This window comes from Mauremys mutica, chromosome 9 (genome assembly GCF_020497125.1).
Source record: "Mauremys mutica isolate MM-2020 ecotype Southern chromosome 9, ASM2049712v1, whole genome shotgun sequence".
Classification (NCBI taxonomy): Eukaryota; Metazoa; Chordata; order Testudines; family Geoemydidae; genus Mauremys; species Mauremys mutica.
In genome coordinates this window covers 43,451,395-43,473,834 of record NC_059080.1, presented here as the reverse complement: position 1 = coordinate 43,473,834, position 22,440 = coordinate 43,451,395, and the positions used below count along the sequence as shown (strand labels likewise).

The following is a 22,440-nucleotide window of genomic DNA, read 5'->3' as shown; positions in this document are numbered from 1 at the left end:
TTCGCCTTTCAGTATGTTTGTATAACTTTCATTAATGCTAATAGAGCAGTGATTTTCAGCCACACTTCCATTTGAAAAAAAATTGGGTTCCACAAATGAAAAAAGGTTGAAAACCCACTGTAATAGAGAATAGACCCTTTAACAAATTCAAACCACTTACCATGCTTGGATTTGGTTTCCACTGCTTTAGGACATCCTTGGCTCCACTTCCATTATCTGCAACCAGCTCCCCATTTCTGTTAAAGGGCGTGTGTTTACTGCGGTAAGTCTGAACAATGTAACACAATTAGCCGAGGACTGAGAGTTCCCCGCCCAAACATCCCAGCTGGGATGATTATACAATACCATAGAACTCATCAGCTACCCAAAACCCTTCATGGATACATCTCAAAGTACTCACATAGGAGGGGCAGCCTCCTTATCTGCCTTTTACAGTTGGGGAAACTGAGGCATGGGGCGGTTAAGTGACTGCCCAAGGTCACACAGTGAGTCTGTAGCAGAGCTGTTACCTAGCTCTCTTCAGTCCCAGTCCTGTGCCCTGTCCTCACTAAGGAGAAGCCATTTACAGACTTCAAGGAAAATGTAAAAACGGCCTCCATGCTATAGACCAGCAGTTTGGAGCAATGCTTGACTCCATTCTTAAGTGGCCAAGCTTTCATTCTCTTTTTAATTATTGCTTTTGTTCCAACTATAATTAGACTTATTTCTCTCTAGCACAACTTCATAAACCTCTTCTGATTTCACCTCTGAGCTATTCCTCCCTTCGCTGCATTAGGTCGATGAAGATGAAATAAATTCACGAGGCCAGCACACCACCTAGCTCCTGCCTGTGTCCTGTTGTGATGACTTACATGGAATTCAAGTGATGCATGGGCCGTGTTAGTATTAGAGGGACCTTTTGCTCTGGAATCAGCTTTTGACAGTATATTAGTGAGGCATGTGGTTGAGCCTTGTCCTGCCAGTGGGGGGCAGCCTGGAGCGTGCCAAGAGTACACAGTACTTTCTATGAATGCTCTGGTATGTGGTTGGAAGGACCAGGTACACTGGCTGATACCCTGTCTCACATCCCATGGCTTCGTGTAACAGGCAGAAGAGAGGCGATTCAGGGTTCAGCCTGCGTGACAGGGAAGAAGACACACTAACCGTCGGTATTTCTGTCTCCTTTCAGGTCAGCCCTTTAAGTTGGATCCCAAGATGGCTCACAAGAAGCTGAAGCTCTCCAATGATGGGCTGCAGATGGAAAAAGATGAGAGCTCCTTGAAAAAGAGCCACACGCCTGAGAGGTTCAGCGGCACTGGGTGCTACGGAGCAGCAGGCAACATATTCATTGACAGTGGGTGCCATTACTGGGAAGTGATGGTGGGATCTTCAACCTGGTAAGCAGATCTGCCAGGAAGTGCTCCGTTCTCTTCCCCCTTGGTCCCTGCCCTGAAACTGACTGTGAGACAGTGTAATGAAAGGACAGTCCCTTTATAGGGCTGTGTCACGAACAGAGGGGTGGCTGGTGCTTTCCCTACCTGCTTTCTCACTGCTCAGGGAGCTGTAACTGCAGACTGATGCCAACTGTGAAGTGAGACTCTGCAGTAACCCTGTACAGGTGATAGGTCACAGCCCCTCCCACAGGCTCTTGGGTCAAATCTGCTCAGGTTCCATGGTGCAGTGTAGAAACAGCTGGTGCTGTGAACTCCTGCCAGGACATGAACCCCAGCTCGGTGTGTTCTGCCTGACATCAGCCCTAGTCACGGAGGTCCTCCCATAAGATCTCCGCTGGCCGTTTCACAGAAGACACACAAGGCTGGACTCCAGCTTGCTGGTCCATAGCCCTGCAGGCTCCTCAGGACTCATGGGCTAAAGCTCAGTGTCTTAATGAAGTCTGTGGCTCTGCCTCAGCTCTGAGGGGTAAGAAGTTGCTGTTGGGCCAGCCCTAGACATGTGGCCACTGCAGGAGTGTTACCTGAGGCCAGAGTGTTTACTCAGGGTGACTGGGACCTGCTGCTGCTTGGGTTCCCCTTTCATGGGTTCTGTAACAGGACCTGCGTTTTCCTTAGTGTGGCCCCTGGAGGATTAATGTCTCATTCCTCCTCATCTTGACAGTCACGTGTAATGGCAGGCCCAGCCCTGCCATCTGTAGAGGTTGTCTATGTCTCAAGGGGCCCTCAGAAAGTTTTGCTGGCTCCAGCATGTGTGACATTTCCTCGCGTGCTGTGTAAATTCACAGATTTGTACCCCAGCCTGGGCCCTTCCTGGCACTCCATCATGGAAACATTCTGCTGTTCAAGGGACCTTGGGGCACTCCGCAGCAATAGATCACGTTCCCCATGTCTAGTGCCCCAGCCTCTCCTTCTGAACAAGGCTCAGGAGTGCCGCGGCTTAACACAAGTGGTGTCACAGGTGCTGTGTGTAACAGACAATGCAGCACTGGGAATTTCAGGCCAGGAGAGAAGAGCATCATTCCTAGGCGGCAGCACTGGTGAAATTCAGGGTAATAGCATCACTGGGGACGTTAAAATAACGTAGACTGGAGTGCCTACCCTGGGCAGTGGCAGCCTGGACAGCAGGGGTTGGTTTGCTATTCCGCAGGTTTTCTCTGTCCCCACGGTCTCCTCCGGGGCCTTACAGAAATGAAACAGACACCATTACAAAGTTAGAATCTGGAAGGTCAGTGGTGGATGAAGGGAGAGAAATGAACGTGTCAGGCCCACAAGACCAGAGATCATAGAATCATAGAATATCAGGGTTGAAAGAGACCTCAGGAGGTCATCTAGTCCAACCTCCTGCTCAAAGCAGGACCAAACTCAACTAAATCATCCCAGCCAGGGCTTTGTCAAGCCTGACCTTAAAAACCTCTAAGGAAGGAGATTCCACCACCTGCCTAGGTAACCCATTCCAGTGCTTCACCACCCTCCTAGTGAAAAAGTTTTTCCTAATATCCAACCTAAACCTCCCACACTGCAACTTGAGACCATTACTCCTTGTTCTGTCATCTGCTACCACTGAGAACAGTCTAGATCCATCCTCTTTGGAACCCCCTTTCAGGTAGTTGAAAGCAGCTATCAAATCCCCCCCTCATTCTTTTCTTCTGCAGACTAAATAATCCCATAATCCTCTCCTCATAAGTCATGTGCTCCAGTCCCCTAATCATTTTTGTTGCCCTCTGCTGGACTCTTTCCAATTTTTCCCCATCCTTCTTGTGGTGTGGGGCCCAGAACTGAACAAAGTACTCCAGATGAGGCCTCACTAATGTTGAATAGAGGAGAATGATCATGTCCCTCAATCTGCTGGCAATGCTCCTACTTATACAGCCCAAAATGCCGTTAGCCTTCTTGGCAACAAGGGCACACTGTCGACTCATATCCAGCTTCTCGTCCACTGTACCCCCTAGGTCCTTTTCTGCAGAACTGCTGCCTAGCCACTCAGTCCCTAGTCTGTAGCAGTGCATGGGATTCTTCTGTCCTAAGTGCAGGACATTGCACTCTTCCTTGTTGAACCTCATCAAATTTCTTTTGGCCCAATCCTCTAATTTGTCTAGGTCCCTCTGTATCCTATCCCTACCCTCCAGCGTATCTACCACTCCTCCCAGTTTAGTGTCATCTGCAAACTTGCTGAGGGTGCAATCCACGCCATCCTCCAGATCATTAATGAAGATATTGAACAAAACCGGCCCCAGGACTGACCCTTTTGGGTACTCCGCTTGATACTGACTGCCAACTAGACATGGAGCCATTGATCACTACCCGTTGAGCCCGATGATCTAGCCAGCTTTCTATCCACCTTATTGTCCATTCATCCAGCCCATACTTCATTAACTTGCTGGCAAGAATACTGTGGGAGACCATATCAAAAGTTTTGCTAAGGTCAAGGAATAACACGTCCACTGCTTTCCCCTCATCCACAGAGCCAATTATCTCATCATAGAAGGCAATTAGGTTAGTCAGGCATGAATTGCCCTTGGTGAATCCATGCTGACTGTTCCTGGTCACTTTCCTCTCCTTGAAGTGCATCAGAATTGATTCCTTGAGGACCTGTTCCATGATTTTTCCAAGAACTGAAGTGAGGTTGACTGCTATAGTTCCCCAGATCCTCCTCCTTCCCTTTTTTAAAGATGGACACTACATTAGCCTTTTTCTAGTCATCCGGGACCTCTCACGATTGCCATGAGTTTTCCAAGTTAATGGCCAATTGCTCTGCAACCACATCCGCCAACTCCTTTAGCACCCTCAGATACAGTGCATCCAGCCCCATGGACTTGTGCTCGTCCAGCTTTTCTAAATAGTCCTGAACCACTTCTTTCTCCACAGATGGTTGGTCACCTCCTCCCCATACTGTGCTGCCCAGTGCAGTAGTCTGGGAACTGACCTTGTTCGTGAAGACAGAGGCAAAAAAAGCATTGGGTACGTTAGCTTTTTTCACATCCTCTGTCACTAGGTTGCCTTCCCCATTCAGTAATGGGCCCACACTTTCCTTGACCTTCTTCTTGTTGCTAACACACCTGAAGAAACCCTTCTTGTTACTCTTAACATCCCTTTGCTAGATGCAACTCCAAGTGTGGTTTGTCCTTCCTGATTTCACTCCTGCATGCCTGAGCAATATTTTTATACTCCTCCCTGGTCATTTGTCCAATCTTCCACTTCTTGTAAGCTTCTTTTTTGTGTTTAAGATCAGCAAGGATTCCACTCTTAAGCCAAGCTGGTCGCCTGTCATATTTACTATTCTTTCTATACATCAGGATGGTTTGTTCCTGCAGCCTCAATAAGGATTCGTTAAAATACAGCCAGCTCTCCTTTATTCTCCTGGGGGATCCTGCCCATCAGTTCCCTGAGGGAGTCAAAGTCTGCTTTTCTGAAGTCCAGGGTCCATATTCTGCTGCTCTCCTTTCTTCCTTGTGTCAGGATCCTGAACTTGACCATCTCCTAGTCACTGCCTCCCCCATCCACTTTTGCTTCCCCTACTAATTCTTCCCTGTTTGTGAGCAGCAGGTCAAGAAGAGCTCTGCCCCTAGTTGGTTCCTCCAGCACTTGCACCAGAAAATTGTCCCCTACACTTTCCAAAAACTTCCTGGATTGTCTGTGCACCACTGTATTGCTGTCCCAGCAGATATCGGGTTGATTGAAGTCCCCCATGAGAACCAGGGAGATGTTTTCCAGGAAGATCTGAGAAGAACTTGGGAGTCAATGACAGGTCCCTGCATGTCTGGGGTAGCTCACAGTTCCTCCTGTGGCGCACGCTGGACAGACACACAGTGGTCCCAGCATAAGCGGGGTCTGAGCAATGGAGTGCAAGCATGATAGCCACCCTCTTGGCTGGCTCCCCAGGGATTTAACCAGGGACCTCCAGGGCTAACAGCCTGAGCTAGAGAGCCCAGGCTCCCGAGGAGGGGGATTGGAACAATTCATCTCCTCTGCAGATCGGCCTTAGGGGGACCTGTCACACACACTCACTAGCGGGCTACGTAAGTGGCGACCATGATGCCACAGCTAATGTACTGTGGAATGGCACAATCTAGCGGGGAAAATGTGTAATCAGAACAAAGTCTCCTGGCACTGTCCGTCATACAACTCCAAGGACTTCCCTATGGCAGCTGGGTATTGTTAATCCCCATTGCAGCGTGGATGGGGGTGGGGGGCACAGAGAGTGGAAGCGGCTTGCCGGCGGTCACCCTGCTGAATTGGGAGGAGACCCCAGAAGTTCTGAATTCTAGTGCTCTTCTGTCTTGGTGGAACCCTCTGAACAGCTGGAACCAGGGGTGGCTCTAGAAATCAGGCTGCCCCAAGCAGCGCGGTGTGCTGCGCCGCCCTTCCCCGGTCCTGCGGCGGGTCCCCTCTTCCCGCGGCTCCGGTTAAGCTCCCGCAGGCATGACTGCGGCAGGTCAACCGGAGCCCGGGACGAGCCGTGGTCCCGCGGCTCCGGTTGACCTGCCGCAGGCATGCCTGCGGGAGCTCAACCGGAGCCGCGGGAAGAGGGGACCCGCCGCAGTCATGCCTGCGGCAGGTCCGCTCGTCCCGGGCTCCGGTGGACCTGCCGCAGTCATGCCTGCGGGAGGTCCAGCCGAGCCGCGGGACGAGCGCCCCCTCCGCAGTCATGCCTGCGGCAGGTCCACTCGTCCCGGGGCTCCGGTGGACCTCCCGCAGGCATGACTGCGGCAAGTCCGCCAGCCCAGCCTCCCGCCCTCCCCGGCGGCAGGGGACGCCCCCTACATTTTGCCGCCCTAGGCACCAGCTTGTTTTGCTGGTGCCTAGAGCCGCCCCTGGCTGGAGCACTCACCGTGCCCCTGGCTGGGATCTCTGGGTCCAGGAGGGCAGCCAGGCTGAGGAACCACCAGTACAGGAGTGTGGCAGAGTGTAGCGACATCACTAATGGGGAAGCACCATCAGGAGGGGCAGGTGCCGGGTGATGCTGCCAGCAAAGAGGAAATAAGAAGTGCGGGGAGTAGGTAACGCAGGTGGGGAGTCTAGTGTTGCTGGGGAGAGTCATGGAGCCAAAGGTGCAGGAAGGAGGGCTGGAGGGTATCAATGTGGTGGGAAGTGTAGGGCTGACCAAGATACTTGGCAGAAGGGCACCAAGGTCTGTGGTAGGGCAGGAATCAGGGACTGGACTGACTAGGGGAGCAAAGATGGGAGGCGTGGGCAGGAATCTCCCTCTGCTGCTGCCCTGTGTAGGATGGACAGAGCGACATGTGCTGTGCCATGCTGCAGGCAGAGGGTTGGTAAGGAGTCAAGCTTTAGCCCTTCAGGATCCCCCTCCCCCAAAGGTGCTGCCAGTGCTGGCAAGCCAGCACTGAAGGGGTTAACAATCGGAGAGCACTCCCAGGTACAGGTTATCTTTATGGCTACATTGCCCAGGAGAACGTGCAGCTGTCTGTATCGCTGCCCTTGGGCAGGCAAAGGGGGCTGAAGCTGTTCTCTAGGCCAGTGCATCTGGGCAGGACTCAGTGGCACTGGCAGTGAAGAACTAGTTGTCGTTCACTCTCCACTGATGTGCTACCGGGATGCTTCTGCATTGTTTTGGGAGAAGCCTCATTCACTGTGACAAGCTTCAAGCCTCAGGGAGCAGGATAAAACATCTTCATCGTGTCAGTGAAAATGCAAAGGTCCATGTATTTCCCGTCAGTGTGCCCTGGGACAAGCTGAAGGTGCCATGCAGTTGTTAGAACAGCTGGAGTAATAGCAGACAGGGAGCCTCAATACATCACTTCCAAATGTGATCTCTGCTGCATGCCTTTACTGAAGTAGCTTATGGGGAGAGGGGAGGCTGGCTTTCCCCAGAGAGTGTCTGACAAAATGCTGTAACCTGAAGCCGGGCTCCTGTGCAGAGTCATACCAGCTGCAAGAGAGTCCAGGCTGGGCTGACACGGGAGAGAGTGGCTTTAGTCAGCTGCTCTGGTGGAGCTGCAGAAGCTTGGGAACTGGATTCAGTGCAGGAATCCGTGAGCACCCTCTTGTGCGAAATCAGCAGCTGCTCTGCTGAGTCACAGTGCCTGCAGCAGGGTGAGTGAGATCAGGATCTGTCTTTCCGTCTGCTCCCTGGTTCAAGGTTGGATGGTCGGCCTCAAGGCCAAGCTCGGAATGTGGAATTCACTGTGGAGGCTGTAATTGCCTGGGATGATTATTTTATGTGACACTTAAATGTATGCAGCCCAGTAAAAGGGTGTTTGCTTTGCTTGGTTCCCCGGGATCTGCAGCTGGTGAGTTGGTGCTGAAAGTGGGAGAATGTTTGCTGCTCTGCATTTGCAGTGAGCTGTCATCCCAGCATTCAGAAGCATGGGCTTGGTTTATCATGGGGTTGGAGTGAACATTCCCTCAAGCCTGGGCTGAGGTGGCCAGCTGCACCGAGGCACTGGTCCTGCTCCCACTGAAGTCAGTAGCAACTCCCAGTCCCACTGAGTTGTGCAGGGCCAGGAGCAGGCCGGAGTGGAGTGGGAGTGTAGTGTGTTCATGCCTGGGTTGGCACATGAACAGATTCTCCATTGCCCTGCAGCCTGTGCAGGGCCGGCTCCAGACCCCAGCGCGCCAAGCATGTGCTTGGGGCGGCATTTTGCCGGCAGGCGGCTCCGGCGGACCTTCCGCAGTCATGCCTGCGGGAGGTCCACTGGAGCCGCGGGACCCGTGGACCTCCCACAGGCACGACTGCGGAGGGTTCGCTGATCCTGCGGCTCGGGTGGACCTCCCACAGGCATGCCAGCGGATGCTCCACCGGAGCCGCGGGACCAGCGGAACCTCCGCAGGCACGTCTGCAAGAGGTCCCCCGGAGCCGCGGGACCGGCAACCGCCAGAGCGCGCCCTGCGGCGCGCCGCCCTGCTTCGGCCGGCGGGATTCCTAGAGCCGCCCCTGAGCCTGTGGAGTCTTTTCTGCCTGTGCATGGTGGGTTTAAAACACTGCTATTATAATGGAGTGGTGTCTTGCACTCACTGGCCATGGCCAGAAATGGCTGCAGGGTTGGGGACAAATGACGCATGGGCTTGGAGCTGCAGCGAGAGGAGTTTGTCTCTGAGGATCCTTCAAATACAGTCCATGAGAATGGGACCATGTCAAGAAATATCAAGCAGACTCAGCAGATTCTTCATTCCCCCTTGCCAGCTGCTCTGAGCTCACTGCAGAGCAATGGCTCCTTCTGGGCAGCTTCTTTGAGTGTGCAGGGATGGAGACTGCTGCTGCTCCTCCCCTCCCAGTGACATACATTGCCTTGTCTCCTCTCCTGGAGGTGCCTTCACCCCAAGGAGAACTTGTACTCAGCCTTTGAGATGCTCCCTTTCTGAGCACAGTCTGTGTGGCCAAGCCCTGCCTTGATTTCCCCGGAATTGATGTGGCACCCCTTGGGTTTGCTGCTGGGGCAAGTCAGGCCAAGCTACTGCCACTGGGGTGCCCCGGCTCACCCCTTGCTGCTTAACAGCTGCTGCGAATGGTAGCATGTCTGCTGGCTGGGGAGCTGAACACGGAGTTGCAGTCCCGTCCACCCAGACCCCACAGTGGGTGCTGGGTGGCAGGTGGAGATATCCTGCCTAACCATAGCAGTGTTGAGGGAAGACCCTCTGCCTCACTCACCTGGCACCTAGCAGGCAGGATTCAGCCTCACAAAAGGATCACTCAGCCCCTGTGATTGTAGAGACAGGACTGGAAGGGGCCTCCTTGGGTCAATGAGTCCATAGAATATCAGGGTTGGAAGGGACCTCAGGAGATCATCTAGTCCAACCCCCTGCTTATTGGGGGACTAATCCCCAGACAGATTTTTGCCCTGATCCCTAAATGGCCCCCTCAAGGATTGAGCTCCCAGCAGTTAATTTAAGGACAGTAAACCCTTTCTAATTAATAGTTTCACCATTGACCTGATTCTTCCCATGGCACCAACAGCCTAACCTACCCAGCGAGTTCAGCTTCTCATCAGATGAAGCCATCTGACCAGCCTCAGAACTAACCTGGAGAATATGCAAGGCAGCATTGCCCCCTTCTTCCAGCTCTTTCCAGCATCTGTTGGGAAAAGCAGAGCCTGTCATGCCCCTAGCACAGTGTAGGACGGGGAGCTGCAGAGCAGCGTAGAGGGGAGGCTTGGCAATTTGATTTGTAAGTTCTTTCACAGGAAGCTGAATTTTATTAGGGGCTGTGCCTTAGAAATGAATCAATTCCAAGAGTTGGTTTCTCGATGACTGAGTCATTCAGTCCCTGTAGCTGAAGAAATTAATTTAAAATATACAGCAGTACCATAGGCTCTGAACAGAGGTGTACGCAAGAGACAGCCACGTGTTGCAAGAAGGCAAAAGTATAATGGGGTTGGCTACAGCTGTGACTGAGTGAGCCCGGAGCCTTGTGTCTCATGGGTCTTGTCTACACTGCCACTTTACAGTTCTGCCACTTTCTAGCTCAGGGGTTTGAAAAACACATCCCTGACCCCTGCAAGTTTCAGCGCTGTAAAGTGGCAGTGTTGGCAGTGCACCAGCACTGGTAGCTACTCCCCTTGTGGGGGTGGGTTTTTTACACAGCCATGTTAAAGCGCTGCCATGGCAGCACTTTAACGTTGCTAGTGAAGAAATACCCATAGAAACTTACAGCACTGATCAAAGGCACAGCAGGGCCTGCAGCTTTCTGCAGCCTTCAATAAATACTCCATCTCCCCTCTGCTCAGTCCCCACCCAAAAACCCAATCAAACGCCATCCCCCAAGCAAACACATCTCTTTGTCCCATCACTTCATTGTCACAAAAGACAGGATTAGATTTGGTGCAAATGATTTGCTGATTTGCAGGGCTTCTCAGTGTGAAGACAGCTGTGTCAAACTCCCTTCTCTCCCACACACGGCTGAACACAGCCAGCATTCCCTGCCTCTGTCAAGGACCGAGAGGTGCCAGCTTGTGCTGGCAGAAGCAAATCAAAAAGTGATAGAAGGAAATGAAATGGCTCTTTGGTGGCCAAAGCTTCAACTGGCAGGTTCGTTAATGACGGCCTGAGGGTAATGCCTGCAGTCCGTGACATTCCTGCTTCGGAGCTTTCTCCGGCTGCTATTTCTTGGACAAAACTCCTAGCCTGTACAGTTCACCTGCTAGCTCCCAGGCTGGAATATAATTAAGAACCCAACAGCTCTTCAAATGCTTCAGGGTCAAGGCTCTCCTGATGGGGCAAAAATAATCAGATGCTTCTCCTTTCTCTGCCCTTAGAAGATAGAGAGGAGTTGAGACAAAAGTGCCCTTTCAGGAAGGATAATACAGCCCAGCTACAAGTGTATGCTCCGCTCTTTGGGTACTTTAACTTTTTGATTTGTGCATGAATAGCCAAGCAAGGTTCAGATCTTCCAGACATTGCTGAGACCCACCATCACATCTCTCACTAATTCCTATTCAAGCCTTGTGGAGAAATACAACTGCTCTTTCATGAACAGGCTGCCAGCTGACCTAGCCTCAAGAATGGGTGTTTGGCTATTCATGCATTCCTTCCATTCTATTCCTGCATGTTTTTCCCCTGTCCTTCCTCCCACATTTTAGGGTAGTGTATGTAATGGGATCAGTGTTGGGTTATATTGGAGAAAATCTAATAGCGATGTATTTAAGGCTTCAATAGTGGCAAAAGCCTTGAAACCTCAAAGGACTCCCCCTTGAGGGTACTTATCAGGCCCTCATTACCACAGTACACCAGCCCCTGACTCTCTTGTAAGGTATTGCCCCTCACAGCACCACAGTGCCAACTATTTTAAAATCAGAGAACGGAGGTGTGGAGAGCTAAGGTTTTGCCCAGGATCACACAGAGAACTGGGACAGAGCAGGGAATCAAACCTGAGTTTTCCAGGTCTTAAGCTAATGCTCTGACCACTGAGTCATCCTTCCTCACTTTTCAGAAATCTTTTTTGAAACAGATCTCAAACACAGGTGTGGGCTTACAGGGCTGTGCTAGTGATGAGAGAAACTAGCCAGCTGTTCTGCACAAAAATGTGTCTCCAGTTTATTAACAAAAATCAAGAGCTGCATATTAGTCACATCAGGTTTATCTTTGTATGTAAAATGTATGGCTAGGAATATGAGCCACATACCTGCAGTGTGTTATCCTCTGTTTTAAATAACATGGCAGGAGCTCAGCCTTTTAACATGTCACATGTATTCTAAAGTATCCAAATATACTGACCCCGTAATGCAGAGTTACACAAGAAGCCAGTCTAGTTGGGGACAGATCATTCTCTCTGTCTGATGAGCAGAAGCAGCCCTGGGATTAGTCTCCCTTTAAGAGAACAAGTGCATTTTTCTGGCACTGCTGAAGTGGCAGCTGGCTCCTGGATGCTGCAGGCCACATGAGGCACAGCAAGGCTGGCAAGTGAAAGGATGGGGTGGGGGAGTGTACATGGATGTGTGTCCTCCTGCCCCATGGCTTGGCAACCACTTTTCAATCAGCAGCATTCCAGTCTGTGTCAGGCTATAGGAATGCTGCAGAATCAGATGAATTTATACCTGCTTTTTCTGCAGAGGTGCACACACAGCATGCACTTTGGCCTCATTAGGTTCATACCTGATGGAGACACATGCACTTCTGACTCCCAGGGTATGCACAGGCGTCACTGAGGCAGAACTGGATCCAACATGCTTGGGTTTCATTGCCTTTGAACATGTGCATTGGGGAGCTGGAAGGGTCAAGCTGCATGGATGACAATTCAAATATGCCCACAGCAAGGTTAATGAGATTTGAACAAAAGAGAAAAATCCATCACAGAAGGAAATCTTGCATGTAAATAATATCTTCTCCTTGTCAGAATGCATCCTCCCTTCTGCTCTAGGACAGTGGTTTTCAAACTTTTTTTTTCTGGGGACCCAGTTGAAGGAAATGTCTGGGGCAGAGGGTTGGGGTCCAGGGGTGGGGCTGAGAATAAGGGGTTTGGGGTGTGGGAGGGGACCCTGGGTAGGGGACCCTGGGTAGGGGTTGGGGTGTGGGAGGGGTCAGGACTCTGGGCTCAGGGTGCAGGTTCTGGGGTGAGGCTGGGGATAAGAGGTTTGGGTGCAGGAAGGGGTTCCAGGTTTGGGGGGAGCTCGGGGCTGGGGCAGGGGGTTGGGGTGTGGGACGGGGGTTGGGGCTCTGGGCTGGGGGTGCAGGCTCTGGGGTGGGGCCAGAGATGAGGGATTTAGGATGCAGGAAAGTGTTCCAGGTTGGGGGAGACTCAGAGCTGGGGCAGTGGATTGGGGCACCAGGTTGGGATGTGGACTTTCCTCTGGCAGCTCCTGGTCAGCAGCGTAGCCAGGGTGCAGAGTCAGGCTTCCCACCTGCCCTGGCACCGTGGACTGCGCTGTGCCCCAGAAGCAGCCAGCAGCAGGTCCGGCTCCTAGGCAGAGGTGCGCAAGCAGCTTTCCACGACTCTCGCCCACAGGCATTGTCTCCCCCTCCCCAGTTCCCATTGGCCAGTTCCCTGCCTAGAAGCTGGACCCACAGCTGGCTGCTTCCGGGGCACAGCACAGTGTCAAAACAGGTAGGCACTACCCTGCCCTAGTTGAGCAGCACTGCCAACGGGACTTTTAACATCACGATTGGCAGTGCTGACCAGAGCGACCCAGTACAGGGTTGCGACCCGAATTTTGAAAACTGCTGCTCTAGAACATTAAAAGGCCAAGTAAATGGCGTTAAAAGGGTTCTGGTTTTAGGGTTACACTAATAAAAATCCAGGTAAAGCAGAAACAGAATCATAGAAAAATAGGACTAAGAGGTCATCTAGCCCAGCCTTCTGCCCAGAGGTGGGACCAAGTAAATCTAGACCATCCCTCGCAGGTGTTTGTCCATCCTGTTCTTAAAAACCTCCAGTGACGGGGATTCTACAGCCTCCCTTGGAAGCCTGTTCCAGAGTTTAACTGCCCCCACAGTTAGAAAGTTTTTATTTTCTTAAGACTAAACATGCCCAGTTTTTTTAATCTTTCCTTACAGGTCAGGTTTTCCAAACCTTTCATTTTTATTGCTCTCCTCTGGACTCTCTTTGTTTGTTCCCATCTTTCCTGAAATTTGGTGCCCAGAACTGGACACAGTACTCCAACTGAGGCCACAGCAGTGCCGAGCAGGACAATTACCTCCTGTTTCTTACATATGACACTCCTGTTAATACACCGCAGAATGATATTGGCCTTTTTCACAACTTAACCTCATTATTGACTCAGATTCATATTTGTGACCCAGTATAACCCCCCGATCCTTTTCAGCAGTACTACCTCCTAGCCAGTGTTCCCTGTTTAGTAGTTGTGCATTTGATTTTTCCTTCCTACGTATAGTACTTTCCACTTATCATTATTGAATTTCGTCTTGTTGATTTCAGACCAAATGTCCAATTTGTCAAGGTCATTTTAAATTCTAATCCTGTTTTCCAAAGTGCTTGCTGCCCCTCACAGCTTGGTGTCATCTGCAATTTGTATAAGCATACTCTCCACTCCATTATGCACCTCATTAATGAAAATACACCGCTACCTCGATATAACACCACCCAATATAACACGAATTGGGATATAACACGGTAAAGCAGTGTTCTGGGGGGCGGGGCTGCGCATTCCGGTGGATCAAAGCAAGTTCAATATAACACGGTTTCACCTATAATGCGGTAAGCTTTTTTTGGCTCCCAAGGACAGCGTTATATCGAAGTAGAGGTGTATTGAACAGTACCGGATCCAGGATAGACCCTCTGGGACCCCACAAGACACACCCTCCCAGTTTGACCATTGATAATGACTTCTGAGTTCTGGCTTCCAACCAGTTGTGCTCCCACTTCATAGTAATTTTATCTAGACAACATTTCCCTAGTTTGTTTATGAGCATGCCATGTGGGACTGTATCCAAAGCATTACTAAAATCAAGATGTATCATGTCTATTGGTTTCTCCCTCTCCCCCCCCAATCCACTAGGCCAGTAACCCTGTCAAAGAAGGAAATTAGGTTGGTTTAGTAGGATTTGTTTTTGACAAATCCATTCTGGCTATTCCTTATAACCCAGCTATTCTGCAGGGGCTCACAAACTGATTGTTTAATCAGTGGAGGTGATTATAAAATAGACCCACCAAATGGACCCTGGACCATGGCCTGTTTTCAGAAGGGGCCTGTAAGGCCAAAGATCCCTTGATGTCCACTCAGACTCAGCACCAGGCCCACACAGATTCAGAAGGCTAGCAACATACATATCAGTGAAGGGGGGCCCATGGCTAAACATTGTTAAACACCCATTTTGATTCCTAAAATTAGCTGTAAATTTGCCCAAAAAGAAACCCACTTACATCAGAAAGCTCCCAAGCCAATGTACCAGTGCCAGTATAGGGCATGTGCCATGAGCTGGGGAAGCCTGCCAGTGTGTGTTGGAGCGTTAGAGCATTCGATAGTGCTTTCCCCATGTATCAGTGTGTACCAGGCAGCACATGAGCAGTGCTAATGCAAGTGTCGGGTTTTGGCTGCAAGCCAGACTTGTGTTACACATAAAGTCCAATCATGGCCTAGGTTGGGGGTGTTTGTATAACTTTCCTAGAATCCAGCATTTCCTCTCTAATGGCTGGAAATCTGGGAAAAGATATTAACCCCAGTGATAGCTAGAGATTTCCTGGGAGAGTAAGCAGGCTAGCCTGTGCCTTTGGGATAGAATGTCATAAGTTTTAGCCCCAGGGTGCATAGAGTTCTACAATCTGCTACTGCATGAGTATGCTGGCAGATGGTAAAGGGCTCAGACAGCAAGACAGAGCCCTCAGACTTGAGAATATCAGTCAGTTGAACCAGAACAGTAACGTTGCATATTGTATAAGAACATTGCCACTGTGAAAAGGCATATGCCCCAAATATTGTGTGTCCCAGTTTCTGCAACATTAAAAGCAAGGTAACACTCTACTTCTGGAGTATTTCTTTCTTTCTGTTGCTTTCGTTACTACATGATTAACAGAAGCTGTTTTTTAGAAATTAATTATTACAAGGTAGAGATGTGTACATACGATTTAAAAATATGTAAGAGACCTTCCTGCAAGCCTCAGAGGTGGGTGCATGTGTGTTTGTCATATTAGAGCTGTGAGTTCTATTCCTAGCTTGTATCACTTCTCAAGTAGGTTGGAGGCCTTGCTCAGAAATAAGGACTGTGATGGGCATAGGTGCCAACTTTCTCCAGTGCTGGTAGGTGCTCGTGCCCCCACCCACCCCTGGCCCTGCCCCGACTCCACCCTTTCCCCACCCCTGGCCCTGCCCCCATTCCAACCCCTTCCCCGCCCCAGCTCCGCCCCCTCCCTGCCTCTATTGGACCCCTTCCCCAAATCCCAGCCCCGCTTCTTCCCCCAGCATGCTGTGTTCCCCCTCTTCCCCCCTCCCAAGCGCTGGGAGTGAGGGGGAAGAAGCAGGATGCGGCGGTGTGCTCGCAGAGGAGGTGGAGGCAGAGGTGAGCTGGAGTAGGGGGGTACCTTGATGTGGGAAAAGCAGCAGTTGCAGGAGGAGGATCCAGACCCATTGTCATCCATCCCATTCAGAGCAGTTCTGTGTAACTAACATACTGAAGTGAGGTTCCGGGCTGGTGCCTGTGCATTGCTAATGGAATGTTTAGGGTTTGGCAGCAAACAAAGAATCAGCTGTACTTAGCAAAACCACCCAGGACAGGGGTGGGCAAACTACGGCCTGGCCCGTGAGCCGTTTTAAGCAGGTCTGTGAGCCACATCACGCGGCTGGGTCCCCCTCCGGCCGGGTCACAGGGTCAGGGCTGCACCATGCAGCTCAGCACCGCTCTGGCCGGGGCACAGGGTCAGGGGCCGCACCACGCAGCTCCTGGAAGCCGCAGCATGGTCCCGCTCCAGCTCCTACGTGCTCCAATGGGAGCTGCAGGGACGGTGCCTGCCAGTGGGGCAGTGTGCAGAGCCACCTGGCCATGCCTCCTTGTAGGAGCCAGAGAAGGGACATGCCACTGCTTCCGGGAGCCGCTTGAGGTAAGTGCTGTTCAGAGCCTGCACCCCTGCGCCTATCTCCACACCCCAACCCTCTGCCCCAGCCCTGATCCCCCTCCTGCTCTCCAAACCCTTCAATCCCAGCCCAGAGCACCCTCCTGCACCCCAAACCTCTCATCCCCATCAGAGGCGCTGACTTCGTGGGTCCTCCAGGGCTGGAGCGCCCACAGGGAAAAATTGGTGGGTGCTCTGCACCCACCGGCAGCCAAGCTCCCCATCCCGCCTCCCTAGCTCACCTCCGCCTCCTCCCCTGAGCATACTGCAACCCCGCTTCTCCTCCCAGGCTTGCCACCGTGAAACAGCTGTTTGGTGGCGTAACAAGCAGTGGGAGGGAGCAGGGAGGAGCGGGAACATGGCGTGCTCAGGGGAAAAGGTGGGGCTGAGGCATGGATTTGGGGAAGGAGTCCAATAGGGGCAGGGAGGGGGTGGAGTTGAGGCAGGGACTTTGGAGAAGGGGTTGGAATGGGGATGGGGCAAGGGTTGGAGGGGGCGGGGCAGGGGTGGAGTTGGAGCACCCGTCGGCACCAGGAGAAGTAGGTGCCTATGGTCCCCACCCCAGAGCTCGCACCCCCAATTGGCACCTGCACCCCTTCCCGCGCGTCTTCCCCAGCACTATTCCCCCTCCTGCTCTCTGAACCTCTCAGTTCCAGGCCAGAGCACCCTCCTACACCCCAAACTCCTCATTCCCAGCCCCACCCCTGAGCCTGCCCCCCAACCAGAGCCCTTACCCCCTCCCGCACCCCAGCCCCAATTTTGTGAGCATTCATGGCCTGCCATACAATTTCTATTCCCCGATGTGGCCCTCAGGCCAAAAAATTTGCCCACCCCGACCCAGGAAATGGCAAAAGCTCAAAACTTGTGAAAATTTGAACAGGCTGTTGTGAAACCAGCAAAAGGCTCCTCCTTCACCCCAGGACTAACCCTCTGCCTCATTTCAAGATCCTCCAACAAACCACATGGGCCATAGATCTCTTTATATCAATTAGAAGAATTTTTATGATGGAAAGTGTTAGGCATCCTCAGTATAGGGCCTGTTGCTGTTCCCCTGTAATGTCCCCAGAACTCACATTGTTACTGAATGGAGTTTAGGGGAAATGCTCACTTTCCCACAGACTTCCTAAAAACAGTTAAACAATAAAACATTCTGTCAGAGGCTGGGTGTGGCCAATAGTATTTATGCTCAGTAGGCCAGTCGATCAGTTCTCACAATGCAGGCACCCATTGGTCACCACAGGGCCCGGAAGGCAGTTCACTCATACACAGGACTGCACCAAGGGGCAGATGCTCTAGGGCTTGGGGCTGGTTTGTTTTTGCTTCATTGGTTCCCTGAAGCACCCAAGATTGCCCAATGGTCTCTAAACTGGTACAAACCCCATGTTCCTGTCATTGGGAGCTGGCATGTTCCCTTCTGCCTTGGCTGATTCCTAATGCATCCACACTCTGTGCTGGAGGCTCTCAGGCCCCTCACAAGCTGACAAACCTTCCAAGAGCCCTGATGCCCCCAAATCCTTTCTCCACTCCCTCATGAACGCCAGCATATCCCTCCCACTGCCACGCCCTCCTTTAAAGTCCCTTCGACTGCCTCCTGAACACCTCTTTCCAGATTGTCCCACTGGTGGGTGAGTTGTTGAATGGGTTAATCCCACATGTGATCTGAGTGTAGCACATGGGCCACAAGCTGCTGCCAAATGTTCCTCTGTGATGAGGTCACCCTCAAAGCTCCCCAGGTGTTAAAACAACACCCTTTCATCAGGAAGCCCCTGCTGTGCTCAGATTTGGCTATGAAGAATTGTGGTTTGCTGAACTCTAAGAAAGCCCTGGCAGCAAGACTGCTGGGAAGGCTCTGCTTCTGATCATCACCATGCATGGTGTGAGTTAGCCGTGAGCCATTACAGAAACATTGTGAAGCTGATCCAATTTTTAAAGCTGTTTTGCCTTGGCTGTCACAATGGGCCTAAAATGGAAGGCTTCTGCTGAAAGAGCCTGGCTGTGTCACTTCTAGCCCTCTTCCTTCCTGGCAGGGTGAGATTGTGCTAGGAAGAAATAATGTTTTTCTTAGCAGCACTGTGGCAGGTTCATTTTCTATAGAATAAAGATGGTTTTATGCTGCGTTTACACTGTTACATGTAAGGCTGTGGCAGCCCATTCTATGTGTCATGAGGTTCAGTGTAGGAGGAAACAGATGGCATGTTGTGAAGCAGCTGGATAGTGTATACACTGAAAACATAACAGTTTCTTTGCTGAAACCACTGTGAAATCTCCAGGGGATAAGAGGAAAGGTTCTCTCATGGATCACTAACTGGTTAAAAACTAGGAAACAAAGGGTAGGAATAAATGGTCAGTTTTCACAACAGAGAAATGTAACTAGCTGGATCCCCCAAGAATCTGTACTGGGACCTTTGCTGTTCAATGTATTTATAAATGCTCTGGAAAAGGGGGTGAACAGAGGGGCAAAATTTGTAGATGATATAAAATTACTCAGGATAGTTAAGTCCAAAGCAGACTGTGAAGAGTTACAAAAGGATCTCACAAAACTGGGTGATTGGGCAACAAAATGGCAGATGAAATTCAGTGCTGATAAATGCAAAGTAATGCACATTGGAAAACATAATCCCAACTATGTATATAAAATGTTGGGGTCTAAAATTAGCTGTTACCACTCAAGAAAGAGATCTCGGAGTCCTTGTTGGTAGTTCTCTGAAAATGTCCACTCAATGTGCAGCAGCAGTCAAAAAAGCGAACAAAATGTTAGGAACCACTAGGCAAGGGATAGATGAGAAGATGGAAAATATCATAATTCCTCTATATAAATCCATGCTACGCCCACACCTTGACTACTGTGTGCAGTTCTGGTCACCCCATCTCAAAAAAGATATATTGGAATTGGAAAAGATACAAGGAAGGGCAAAAAAAATTATGATAGAGGTCTATACAGTTGTGACTGGTGTGGAGAAAGTGAAGAGGGCAGTGTTATTTACTCCTTCTAGGGTGACCAGATGTCCTGATTTTATAGGGACAGTCCCGCTATTCAGGCCTTTTTCTGATATAGGCGCCTATTACCCCACACATTCTGTCCCAATTTTTTACACTTGCTATCTGGTCACCCTAACTCCTTCAGATAACACAAGAACCAGGCATCACCCAATTAAATTAATAGGCAGCAGGTTTAAAACAAACAAAAGGAAGTATTTCTTCACACAATACATAGTCAATCTGTGGAACTCCTTGCCAGGGGATGTTGTGAAGGGTTCAAAAAAGAACTAGATAAGTTTATGGAGGTTAGCCAAGCTATTAGCCAAGATGGTAAGGGATTCAACCCCATGCTCTAGATGTCCCTAGCCTCTGATTGCCAGAAGCTCGGAGTGGATGACAGGGGACGGATCACTCAATGGTTGCCCTGTTCTGTTCAGTCCCTCTGAAGCACTTGGCATTAGCCACTATTGGAAGACAAGATACTGAGCTAGGTGGCCCATTGGTCTGGCCTGGTATGGCCAGTCTTATGTTTATTCTGAAGAGTGCATTCAGTTCTCCTGTATTATTAGTGTGGTGATCACGCCTGGAGTTCCGCCCATCTAAGACACAAGGAGAACTCTCACCGTTAAAAATATACACCTTATTTCTAGTCTGAATTTGTCTAGCTTCAACTTCCAGCCACTGGATCGTATTAGACCTTCCTCGGCTGGATTGAAGAGCCCATTATTAAATATTTGTTCCCCATGTAGATAGATAGAGCCTTATCAAGTCACTCCTTAACCTTCTCTTTGTTAAACTACATAGACTGAGCTCCTTAAGTCTATCTCTATAAGGCAGGTTTTATAACCTTTTACTCATTCTCATGACTCTTCTCTAAACCCTCTCCAATTTTTCAACCTGCATCTGAAATTGTGGGCCCCAGAACTGGACACAGGATCCCAGCAGCAGTTGCACCAGTGCCAAATCCAGAGGTACAATAACCTCTCTATTCCTACTTGAGATTCCCCTGTTTATGCATCCCAGGAGCTCATTTGCTCTTTTGGCTACAGCATCACACTGCTGGGCACTCATGTTCAGCTGATTATCCAACACCTTCTCTCCTCCCCCCCCGAAAAAAATCTTTTTCAGAGTCTCTGCTTCCCAGGATAGCACTTCCCCACCCTGTAGACATGGCCTACTTTCTTTGTTCCTAGACAATACATTTACATTTAGCCATATTACAACACACTGTTTGCTTGCATCCAGTTTACCAAGTGATCCAGATCGCTCTGTATCAGCGACCTGTCCTCTTCATTCTTTATTTCCCCTCCCCCATGAAATTTTGTGTCATCTGCAAATTTTATTAGTGAGGATTTTATGTTTTCTTCCAGTTCTTTGATAAAAATATTAAATAGCATAAGGCCAAGACCCAAGCCCTGCTGGCCCCCACTGGAAACAGACCCACTCGATGATGATTCCCCTGTTACAATTACATGTTGAGACCTGTCTGTTACGTGTGGTTGCAGTGAACGGGGGAGGAGTAAGTTGGAGCTGTTTGGGAGAGTTGTGATTGTGACGTGAGGATTGTGTCTCTGAACCCTTCTCTTCCGCCCCCCCCCCACCATGTGTGTGATGAAAGGAAAGGGGCCCGTGGACTGCGAGGATCCAGTCTGCAGCGGGTCTGTACAGGACTGTGCAGCTTGTGTCAGGAGTAGGCTACTGGGGTGGGATATGAGAGTAGGCTGGATTGAATGATGGGATGGGGAAAGTCCAGGTTTAGGGGTTGCCTGTGTGCAGGTGTGAAGGGGCTGTAGAAGGGTACAAAGTGGTTGTTACATTTGACAGATGTGGTGTTCTGTTGGGGGAGCAGTGTTTGAGCACAGAGTAGGTACAGGTAGTTCCTAGCCATTACTGTGACAAGGCAAAGTGGGAGTGTGTGTGTCGGGGCATCACTCAAAGAGGGCAGAGTTAAGCCTGTGCGGGCATTTACCTTATCTCTGTATTTCCTGGTTTTCAGAGATTTGAGTTTTGCTGAGCCTGGCGCAAGGTATCACCTGGCAGCCTGAACTCTGCATTAGCGAAGGGTTTTTCCTATTTAGTTTCCTAGTTGTTTAAACAGAGACATGTTTGTTGGTAGGTGCTACTGGTCATTTTGGCTGTTGTATTCTCACCTCGTTGTTCAGTTGATATGCTACTGTGCCTAGGTAATAATCAAAAGCCCTAGCTCTGATCTAGTGCTTTTCATCAGTAGATCTCAGAGAACTTTAGAGCATTACCCCCATTTTACAGAAGGGAAACTGATGCACAGAGCAGCAACTTGCTCAAGGTCACCCAGCCAGTGGCAGAGCTAGCAATAGTTCCAGTCCAGTGACACCTCCACCTGGATACACGGTTGCTTTGTTATTCCTCAGTGCTCCCTCACCTCCTGACTGGTTTGTTATACTGGAATGGTCTGGCTTTGAAAGGTTTGCAGTGTGTAGCTGCTAACAGGGCCCTAGAGAAATCCCATCCATGCTCAGTGTCCCAAACCTTGACAGCTTTATGGCAGGCTTGTTATAGTAACTGACTTGTTAGCAGGTGAGAGCAGGCTGGTGTGTCTCCTTCTCCACCCCCTGCCCACCCCTCACCTCCAACACTTATTCTCCCCCCCCTTCCCATCCCACTAAGCCTTGAGCTGGCCCTGCAAAAACCAGGGACATGTCTGAAGTTGTTCCTTGCTGTCTCCTGCCCTGCGCTGCTGCGCACACATGTCTGTCACAGGCCTGGTCTACACTGGGGGGGGTGTCGATGTAAGATACGCAACTTCCGCTACGTGAATAGCGTAGCTGAAGTCGAAGTATCTTAGATCGATTTACCTCTCGCCCTCACGGCGCGGGATCTATGTCCGTGGCTCCCCCTGTCGACTCCGCTACCGCCGTTCGCGGTGGTGGAGTTCCGGAGTCGACGAGAGCGCGTTCAGGGATCGATATATCGCGTCTAGATGAGACGCGATATATCGATCCCCGAAAAATCGATCGCTACCTGCCGATACGGCGGGTAGTCTGGACGTACCCACAGACTATTACTGGAGGGCCTCACTCTACCGGGTTCTGTAGC

General features: G+C 50.6%; 1 protein-coding gene across 5 annotated transcripts in view; it reads left to right on the top strand.

Annotated features, from left to right (window-relative positions):
* LOC123377623 (probable E3 ubiquitin-protein ligase MID2) overlaps positions 1-22,440 on the top strand; it is a 432,199-nt gene that overhangs the window by 403,667 nt on the left and 6,092 nt on the right. For 4 of the 5 annotated variants that reach the window (XM_045030745.1, XM_045030744.1, XM_045030748.1 and 1 more), the window contains exon 9: positions 1,169-1,376. In XM_045030745.1, coding sequence (XP_044886680.1) covers positions 1,169-1,376 — 208 coding nt within the window. Of the gene's footprint in view, positions 1-1,168; positions 1,381-22,440 lie in introns of those variants that run through there. The other variant, XM_045030749.1, reaches the window with a different exon arrangement.